This window comes from Charadrius vociferus, unplaced genomic scaffold (genome assembly GCF_000708025.1).
Source record: "Charadrius vociferus isolate BGI_N301 unplaced genomic scaffold, ASM70802v2 scaffold896, whole genome shotgun sequence".
In the NCBI taxonomy this organism is placed as follows: Eukaryota; Metazoa; Chordata; class Aves; order Charadriiformes; family Charadriidae; genus Charadrius; species Charadrius vociferus.
This window is the reverse complement of record NW_009648959.1, coordinates 58,908-69,119: the sequence shown is the minus strand read 5'-3', so window position 1 is coordinate 69,119 and position 10,212 is coordinate 58,908. Positions and strand designations below refer to the sequence as shown.

Sequence of the window (10,212 nt, the reverse complement as noted above, 5' to 3'; positions counted from 1 at the left end):
TCTGCAATGATTTTAAGTATTCAAACATCCTTTCTTGTCCACAATTGGACAATTCTTGCCCTACCCCAAACCCAATTAATGTTAACAAAGGTCTAAAGCAGCATGACATCTTACTATGCAGAAACACTACTTTATAACGCTAACACTATATAGCAGGGAAAAAAAAATAGGGAACATATTCAAGTAGAACTGTAGTAACTTCTATCTGCACAGCCAGCAATGATTAGGTGCTTAAACTGGGTGCAGGGAGAAAGACCAGAAGCTTTTATAGTGAACAACTTTTTAAACTCCATTTACTCGTTTTTAAGTCTACATGAACTCTTCATACTTACTGGTGATTCAATGTTCCTGCAGATTTAGACAAGAACAGAAATTAGCCTTCAAACACAAGTAATATTTATGGAATGGTGAAGAGCGGAAAAATGACAAATTTAACCATATTTAGTGACTTACTGGTCTGTCACAGAATAATTATGGCAGGTTAGAAAAGGAATCAAGGGGTACTTAATGGATGAATACCCAGTCTTGTGCAGGAAGAGGGGTATTTGTATCAGAGCAACACTTAACAAGTCCATCCTGGTCGGCTGGTAAACACAGAGCAAGAGCCAGTATTTGCCTCTGAGAAGCAGCACGTTTCACCTAGAAGTTTCATCTCTCCTGCTACCACATTAGACATCAAACTCAAATCTTCCCTTGAGTGCCAGTCGCAAATGTCAGGTGCAAACGGATCTTCGCATGACTCAATAACTTAATGATACAGAAATAAAAGAAGTGCAAAAGCAACTAATTCCTACAAATTTTATTTCCTCTTGAATTAGGCTTTATCTGCTCCATCAAAAATGCCATGGTTTTAATATCTTTTCAAACACACTGTAATTTCAGCCTCAGGGTTGTATTTGACAAAAGACCATCGCTGCTACTAAATCATTCAACATTAAAATATAATCCTTCCTTAGCAGTTAGTTTGGTAGTTAGTGGCTAACCAGCATGCTTTGGAGATGCCTAATTGTTTATCAAAGGTCATGCTAGAGATGGAATTATATTCATGGCATGGTATTATTAGAGATCCCAAGCAGAAAGAACTCAAGGAAGGAAATGTGAGCTTACCGTATATAATCAGGACATGCAGACATCTATTAAATTAAAACATCAAAGAAAACCTGGATATTACAGGGACCTCACAAAAGTACAGTTTTGGTTTTGAGCAATGTTGTTATAATAAACCTTGGGTACCTTTCACAGAGGCTGTCCGTGTGCAGTTGTATAAAATGGCTAGTTCACCAAATGCCGTCCACACAGGTATTGAGGAGAGTAGTTTATTCTGCTGAAAGACTTCCAGACTGCCCTCTGTCAAAAATCATCAGGATAATAGGTATTAAAACTGAGCTCAACTGCACAGAGTGAAGGGAAAACAAATCAATATATTTCTGGCTTCACCACTCCCTGGAACACAGGAATGTGAGCAATGATGCAAACAGTGCTTTGAAACACACATACAACTAGTAGAGATTTTTTTTTCTAGATTTATTGTTAATCTACAAATCTGCTCTGGAAGGGAGGGAAAGCTGAGAGAAAATTTTCAACGCTATAAGGCCATGGAAAAGGGCCATTCTAAATCCTGATGCTACAACAAAAAAACTAAAACCTTTGCTACAACAAAACAGTCAGTACTGGTTCAGGAAGCCTAGTGTGGTGTAGGCTTAGAATAGTGATCACAGGAGAAGTTACTCATGAGGTTTGTCTATTCATACACATGTATGTATGCGCAGAATGCAAAAGAGAGGGCAGAAGAACAAAAAGCACATTAAATCCTCCTTTAAGAAATTGTCCTTAAGCCTTACTACAAACCCAGCAAAAGTCAAAGAAAGTCTGAATTTCTTCACAGGTTATGGCCCAAAAACCCCTTCACTTAAACCTATTCTGAAAGTTTGTCCCTCTTCTCTCCAAGACACTCACTGACTCCTCAGAAAAGGTCTAATGTGCCAGAAGAATTTCCAGGTGTACAACTTCTTCCTCATATTTCATCTGTGTTTCAAAATGTTATCATTTTTTTCTAGCAAGAATATGACTACCCCGTTACAAATTCTACCTCCTCTTTCTCTTATCACCATCTATATTATCCTGACACAGTTACCACCAGTTTTTCAAACTAGCCCATCCATATGAAGACAGAAGGCCTCAGGCCTCATCTCTCGGTTTGTCATATAAAGAAAACTGGTATAAGCTCTCATGCATGTTGAGAAGTAAGTTTATTTCAGAAACGGCTTCACCATTGAGCAGTTTTCTGTATTTTAAATTATACCTGCTTTTCCTTTGGAGAAGAAAGGGTTGTCTGTACCTACAACAGAAAGGATTTGCTGGCCTCTGGGCCTTCAGAAATGAAAGAGGTCACAAAAGAGCATTAAATCAAGGTTCAGGTTTCTAAGAGCCTTTTTGTTGCTCTCACTCTGTTCATAAAAGTCACAGGTAAAACTTGCATTGCCCTCAGCAGGGCCAGCATAAATTATTTAAGAGCACAAACATCATTATAGTGGTTTCCTGCAAAGACTTCTAATTACTTTCATGTTTCTTGCACTTGGTGTGTTGTATGAGTAGGCAGTATTCACCTTTGAGCACAAAAATGTGATTGCCTGGTTCTCCCTGTCTGATGATGTAGCTCCCTTGCTGGAAAGTCCTTTCATACATACATTCCACCATATCTCGGATCTGGTGAGGCTCCAGTCTCTTCAAGAACTGATTTTTATTCAGGGCATCCGTGATAAGCTTCTTCTCACTGATCTCAAACAAAAAAAACCCAAAGTTTAAAAGATCCAGCATGGTTGGGGTGTACTATTCACCAGGCATTCATTCCTCTCAAGATCTTTTCTCTTATTTCTAACATTCACATAACCAGTACCACTGACAAATGTTACAATTCTTGCCATTAATATACATTCCATTAGCTGTGCCACACTATGGTGTCTCTCCTCCTGTGTGACGCCACCTGCAGAAAGCCTCAGGTTATATCAAAAAAGGCTTTCAGTAGAAGACATGCTTCCCAGAAAGTTTTACACTGTTTCTCACCATATTCTTTCCCCATTGCATGACTAATGTATATAGCCTTGTTTATCCGAAGGAAAGAAATGTGAAAGGGATGTCTTCGCATACCACTGCCTGTACAGGAACGGCAACTTGTTATAAAATCAGGTCCATTTTTCTATATCCAGTAAAAACATAACATTGATTATAGTAATAAGGATAAAGTCAACAGTGATGGTAGTAAGACCTCATCAAGAGTTTCTCCTTTGTGGTGAGGAAAGATGCAAGGAAAGAAACATACACAAAAACCCGATTAAAAGGTGCTGCTGTTTCTTAGGAGAATGTTAGAAGACATCGTTGGCGGGGAAAATGAAGCAAGCTGTAAATTAATGTGGTTAAAAAAAATGACTATGGAGAACTCCCCTTGCACCTGCATAACAACATTGATCCTGTGGCATTCCCTGTTTATAGCTACAAAGCAAATTTATGATCAGGACATGATTGCAAGGTCAGTTTGCAAAGTACCTGTTGAACTTTGTCCCAAAATTCACAAAATAAGTGACAAAATAATCCAGGAGAGATGTGCGGAGCTGGACAGTTAGTGCTGCTCTCTTCCGCGCTGCTCTTTGCCCTGCAATCAGCTCCCTGCAAAACTCTTCCTACCCCTGCTGTGCTCACTTCCTTTGCACGGATGACAACAAACAGCATAAATGCTCCTGCCTGACTAAAAATCCTGTAGTAGTCTGCTCACGTGGGATGCCAAATACACTCTGTCTCCTTAAGAATGACTAGACATGAGAGAATATTCCCAAAGCAGGCCCTGTGCTCTACTGCTTTTAGGGATTTTGTAGGGTATAGAGGTAAAAATATAACACAAGGATTTGTGGATATAGGTATGCAGTCATTAATACTGACCACTTTGCTTTCTGAAATTCAGCATTCAGGGAAATAAACTTCTATCTCACTTTGGTGATGCTACAGTAAACTACAGCCATCCCGAAGTGTTTTGTCAAAAAGTCTTTGGAAAAACTTCTGGGTACCCATAAAAGTCAGAGAAAAGGCAGGTAAAGTCTGCACATCAGTGATCAAAGACTAGCCTGTCAGGGACCTGAGGACAGTAATAGGCCTTAACTACCCTGATCAGCCTCACTTGGGACCACCACCCACACATCCTCTGACCATTGGCCTGCATACTCTATTTAAGCTCAGGTCTGGGCATTCATTTCTTGCCTGAGCTATGTTAATAAAATAACTGATTTTGCTTTTGTCTTCTGGATGGGTATTGGCCCAATATTTTAAGTACTTTGTTTCTGTCTCTTGGTTAGAGCTTTCATCAGATTGATCTCTCCTTCTGTGGGACTCCTAGTGGACCCTGTTATCACCACCTTGCTCTGCCTACCCTGTCCAGACCTTGTGGGATGGTGCCCTGGTTAGTGAGGGCATTGTCTGTGCTAGAGTGACCCCTGGTTCATTTGCTCTTGAGGAGCAACCCTGTTCTTGCTGCTCCCTGAGGTAGAGCCTCTGCATCATTTCTTGCAGTAGTAAATACATATAAATGGGTGAGTTGTAAAGACAAGAACACTTGACCTGCTGGTGGAAGAGCCCACTGGTTGGATTTTAAGAAGAAAATATGGAAAAATCAACATTGGATGAATCCACTGATAATGCCTAACCAGCTAAGACAAAGCTGACTGTACAGACTGGGCAATTTATGAGTTCTGATTGACTTGTGTATGTTCTAGGTCAAGGACTTCCTATACAATGGTGCCTTGAGTCCATGCCAGAAATGAATGCAGTTAAACAACTGCTGCACTGATGGAGCTTTTATGGACCTATTGAGTAGTTTTCCTTTACTGCTGAAGTGAAAGATAAATTCTGCCTTTAAATCCCCATGTTCCTAATATGCCTGTGTAAGGAAGCTGCAAAATAAACACCCTAACAGCTTTCTGAGGCATTTAAGGCCCTCTCTTGCTTGTATTCATAAAACAATGCAACATTATCATCAAAACTAGGTTATGCGGGAAAACCTCCTGAGGAAAATCCAGGAATGAACGATCAGTTAAGGCAAGTAAGTAGACTTACAATGTTACTAGCCAAATAACGACTGGAAATAAGTAAAGATAATGAGATGAGGCAAGAAAAATAAAATCAAGTAGCTATGGTGAGGACTGTGTTTAAAAATAGTGATCATAGCTTCTGCTCAAAGCAACAGGGTTATTAGAATATAAGCTCTAACTTCATTTTCTGCTAAAACCAACCTTGCTTATTTAATTCACCCTGGCCTGCATCACGCATACAATACTGCAATAAAATACAGTAATGGCTCATAAAATGATACTTAAAATAAGCAGTAAAGCTTCCAGAACTACAGAATACGAGACTATGCTGTTTTCAGAAAGTGCAGTTGGCCACGGAGCGAAGTACACATGAGTATCATAACCACCAATCAGTTGCTTGCTTGCTTGTTTCACAGGCATCCAGCGCAGTATCTATCTAATAGTTTTCTCAGTTGTTTTCCTCAACTTCTCCTATACCTGCCCCACTTTTGAGAACTGCTGCTGGAAATAACTGTATGTCCTGAAAGGACAGAAGACATTTAATCCCGTACTCATGCCAGTCACTGTCCTGATGAATACTACTGGAAGGCTAAAAAGGGGGTGTACAGCTCCATAGAACAGGTAATTCTCGGTCCCACGGCTAGTAGGACTAGCACCTTTCGTCACTGCCCAGGGCCAGCTTTGCCACAGCATCCTTCTCTAGGCTTTGTTCCCCTCCCTGCTGTTAGCTCTTGTTCCCCCCTGCCCCTTTCAATACATTCCCAGTCAACCTCTAGAAATAGCACTTGACACTCTAAGAAGGGCTTTTTGTGAACAGGATTGGGAATTTATTCCCATCATAAGACAGATGTCATCTCACAGGTACAAGTGTACAACATATGCTTTACAGAGCAATGCTTTCTCTTAATATACCTTTCTGCTACTAATGAGAGATTTTTGGTTATCTGCTGGCATTGACTGGTAAAAGACAGAGAATCATAGAATGGCTTGGGTTGAAAGGGACCGTTAAAGGCCATGTAGTCCACCCCCCCTGCAATAAGCAGTGACATGTTCAACTACATCAGGTTGCTCAGAGCCCCATCCAGCCCGACCATGAATATTTCTAGGGATGGGGCATCTACCACCTCTCTGGGCAACCTGTTTCAGTGTTTCACCACCCTCATTGTAAATATTTCTTCCTTATATCTAGTCTAAATCTTCCCTCTTTTAGTTTAAAACCATTACCCCTTGTCCTATCACAACAGGCCCTGCTCACTACACGTGAGGCTTATTGCCCTCACTGTAAAAAACCTTCCTTATATCCAATCTAACCTACCCTCTTTCAGTTTAAAACTGTTGCCACTGGTTCTGTGACTACAGGCCTTGGTAGAAAGTCTTTGTCTTTCTTATAAGCCCTCTTTACATATTGAAAGACTGCAATAAGGTCTCCCCGGAGGAGGCTTCTCTTGTCTAGGCTGAACAACCTCTACTCTCTCAGCTTTTCTTCATAGGACAGGTGTTCCAGCCCTCTGATCATCTTCGTGGCCCTCCTCTGAATCCACTCTAAGAGATTCATTTCTTTCTTGTGCTGTGAGCACCAGAGCTGGACACAGCACTCCAGCTGGGTTCTCGACTGGAGTAGAAGAGGGGGAGGATCACCTCCCTCAACCTGCTGGCCATTCCTCTTTTATGCAGTTTGGGAAACGCTTGCCTTTCTGAGCTGCAAGTGCACTTTGCCACCTCATGTTCAATTTAACATCCACTAGCATTCCCAAGTCCTTTTCTGCAGGGCTGATGCAAGATATGTTTTTCTTCAGTCATAATCCTGACTGCCTTGAAAGATGTTTACATGAACTTTTTAGTCAGTTAAAACTCATACATTTATGTTAAATTAATATTTTAGTATTAAAAGTTGAAGACTTGGTTGCATGTCCAAAATTGCTTTTACTTAGTTTTGCACTGAAGCTTCAGGAGCAACTTTTTATTTTGCACAGAATACATGGCAAACTCTTTAATGCTAATTGCACTGGCCAAGTTGGTACACTTCCTAGCACTAGATAATCAAACAAACGACGAGTTCCACTTCACTCTCAAATTACTTACTCTAAGGCAATAATTAGCAGACAAATCCAAGTTTAATGACCATTGTGGAAGACAGGAATTTATATGAAAATTCAAGAATGTGCAAGTTCTGAAGAGAAGAAAACAAAAGTATAAACGAATCATGGAAAAGCTGGAATTGGTGGGAGGCAAGGGGAGGATGGTGTGCTCCTACTGCTAATGCAGTGCATACTTAAGCAGTCACTTGTTTCCAGAGGAGTAAATATCAGAATAAATTTAGGAATGGTATGTTCTAAACTGTTATGAGTCAATGGGAGCCTTAGCAGTAACAATTACAATCTCTGAACCAGATTGTAAGAGAAGAAAGAAGGGAAGAGAACTGTTCCTTTATCCTGTTATGTTACACTAAACCTTTTAGAAAGACAAGAAAACAGAGATGGCATACAACAAAAAATAAATATTTTTAGAAGTGCTGAGCCACTGAATCAAGAAGGAAAATTTCTAGCTCTGTTTCTATCGCATGATCAGCAAAACATTTAGATTACTTAAGCTGCAATATTTGTTTTTGTTCTGAACGGCAAAGTCTGTGCTGCACTTAGCTCATCAACTGGCTCTTCTCTTTGCTTCATTCCTCAGTGCTGTTACAATTCTGTCTCTGAAAGCATCCTAGAAAAGCATTTGGTGGACTGCAGTACAAGGATCATGCCAAGGAAAAGACAGGTAATTACAAATAGAACACTTCTAAACCAAACAATTATTTAAACTGCCCAAGTACTTGTGATAAAATATTGATACAGTTCCCTTACTCTGGAAAAACACTGCTAGCTGAAGATTTCAGCTTCTCAGCTCAGGCAGCCTTTCTGGTTCATAAGACAGCCTCTAACATGCAATGCTGGACATGATGGATGAGAAATCAAGTCTGATAACTTTCAGGTCTACTACAGTACAGACTCAAATGCACCATGAATTCTTAACACAATAATAAAGCACCCCACAAATCCGAGGCACTTAAGCTGCTGGCTGAAGTCCAGATAAATTCTGGCTACCACCATGTTAAAACAGATACTCAAGTTATGCCTACCCTGCAAGGTAAAAGAGGGCCTAAGGTACGTTTAAGGATATCAGTGTGATACCTCTGTCCACAAGGTCAGCTGTGACCATGGATATTTCTGGTTCTTGCAGAGATTAGAAGTATAACTGGATTCAAAGAGAAACAAGTAAAATTAGGTTCCTACACCGTGACTGTCAGAAGCTGGAGAGCAGGAGGAAGCTGCTAAGAGGATAATCACACCATACAAAACATTTCATTATATTTTGCACCAGATTGAGTTGACACTGGGCTGACAAACTTTGTACAGCTCAGAATCAGTGTTCATACTGCATTTGAGAGAGCTGAGCTGGGGTCACCTGCTCCTTTCCAAGCCATCCATGCTAGGAAAGGATTCTTATTCCTATAGGAATAAGAATCTCAACCCACATGAAAGCATCCAGCCTTCTGCTCATCAGGGCTCCAGAGTATAGCTTAAGCTGCAAGCACTAGGCAAACCTAGACCTGAGAGGAGGCATAGGTTCTGCTTAGCTGGCAGTAAACATAAATCTCAAGGAGACTGTAAGAGTCTCCTCAACTAAAATACAGAGGTTATCCACCATTCATCTGAAGTTTGCGGGATACAGATGATTCTTGGTTAAAGTTACACACAAACTCCACCAGCATCTAACTACCGCAGTGACAAAGCCTATATGAAAAAGATAGATACTTTAATCTTGATTTATCACAAGGAGATAGTATCATTGTGATAAAAGTAATATCCTTGTAACACAAGCATATAATCCCCCTGAAACAAGCTCACCTGGAATCCTTTCGGACTCTTGCTTTTTCAAAGGAAAACTTAGTTTGCCTGTTCAAATCATACAGCTGTGTTGTCGGCTCTGCAGATACACCTTCCTTAGCTCCTCTCCTCCTGTCGGCAGAGACTTGAATCCTTGAAGCCACTTTAAATGGAGAGGGCTGAAGAGAGTGCTCTCCTTGAGTGCTAACAACATCCTGCAGCTTGTTCAACTGTACACACTTGCTCTGAAGTTCCTTAGTGAGTTCTGCTATGAACTTAGTCTGTACAGCCAGCTGTTCCTGAAGCTCAGCAACATGACTTTGACCCTCTTGCAACTCTTGATCTTTTCTCTTCAGCTCCTTTTCCAGTTCAAGTACCCTGCTGCAAAGAACATCAACTTGCCCATTGATCACACTGATGCCTAGACCTGGGTCCTTTGAAAACTTATGGTTACCAGCACAGCCAATAGAGAGGTTTGCCATGTGTCTATCTGGCCGCCTCAGATACTTGGGTTTCACTGATCCATTCCCCATGTTGTTCAGAGACCTAGGTGAGAAAATAAATTTGCAGTTTTATTTCATTCCCCAACAAGAAGAAAAAAAAATCATGGAATGGTAAATGATGAATTTAGTATTTAATTGGCAGCTGAATTTGAGATATACAACTATAGTAAACATAGTTGATTGCTTTCATCCTTTTCAGTTCTGAAAGTCAGAGGAGTAAAGGGCAAAGAGAAGAGGTAGGTAGGTTGGTGGATATAAAGCAAAAGATCTGATGACTACCACTGCTTTTTTCGTGACTTGAAGAGATGTGTAAGCTCCTGTCAGTGTAATGAAGACAAAACAAACAGCAGGAAGGAGAAAAGCTTGTGCTCTACTGCTGAAGCAAGAAAATTGTTAGAAGCAAAAAAAAAAAAAAAAGTTGTGTCACTTCCCCATTGAGGAATTGAGTATATTGAGTACACAGACTAACAAGTGGGCGCGTATCTGCCTGGCATAAAATGTATGTGATTATTAAGTATATACATTAGTAATAATTTTTTAAAAGTTTTTTAAGGGGTATGACTATAAAAGACCAGTCATACTGATCAGAACAGGAGTCTGGCTAGCTTGTAAACTGTCTTTAAGCATGGCCATAAGGAGATGCCCAGAACAGGGTATCAACACGATGAGCATATAGGCTGCCTGACTGAAATACTATCTGAAATTTCATATTTCCTGAGGCTGATATGCTTAATTTAATCCCCAATGGATCTCTAATCCTAGTAC

General features: G+C 40.4%; 1 protein-coding gene across 3 annotated transcripts in view; it reads right to left on the bottom strand.

The window, feature by feature from the left end:
* The window catches only part of PRKG2 (protein kinase, cGMP-dependent, type II), a 26,602-nt gene extending 17,125 nt beyond the window's left edge, over positions 1 to 9,477 (bottom strand). For 2 of the 3 annotated variants that reach the window (XM_009887540.1, XM_009887542.1), the window contains exons 1-4: positions 9,405 to 9,477; positions 8,966 to 9,341; positions 2,607 to 2,773; positions 1,234 to 1,347 (exon numbers count right to left, since the gene is read on the bottom strand). In XM_009887540.1, the coding sequence (XP_009885842.1) occupies positions 1,234 to 1,347; positions 2,607 to 2,773; positions 8,966 to 9,341; positions 9,405 to 9,477 (730 nt within the window). Of the gene's footprint in view, positions 1 to 1,233; positions 1,348 to 2,606; positions 2,774 to 8,965 lie in introns of all 3 variants that reach the window. The other variant, XM_009887539.1, reaches the window with a different exon arrangement.
* Between the last annotated feature and the right edge of the window lie 735 nt (positions 9,478 to 10,212).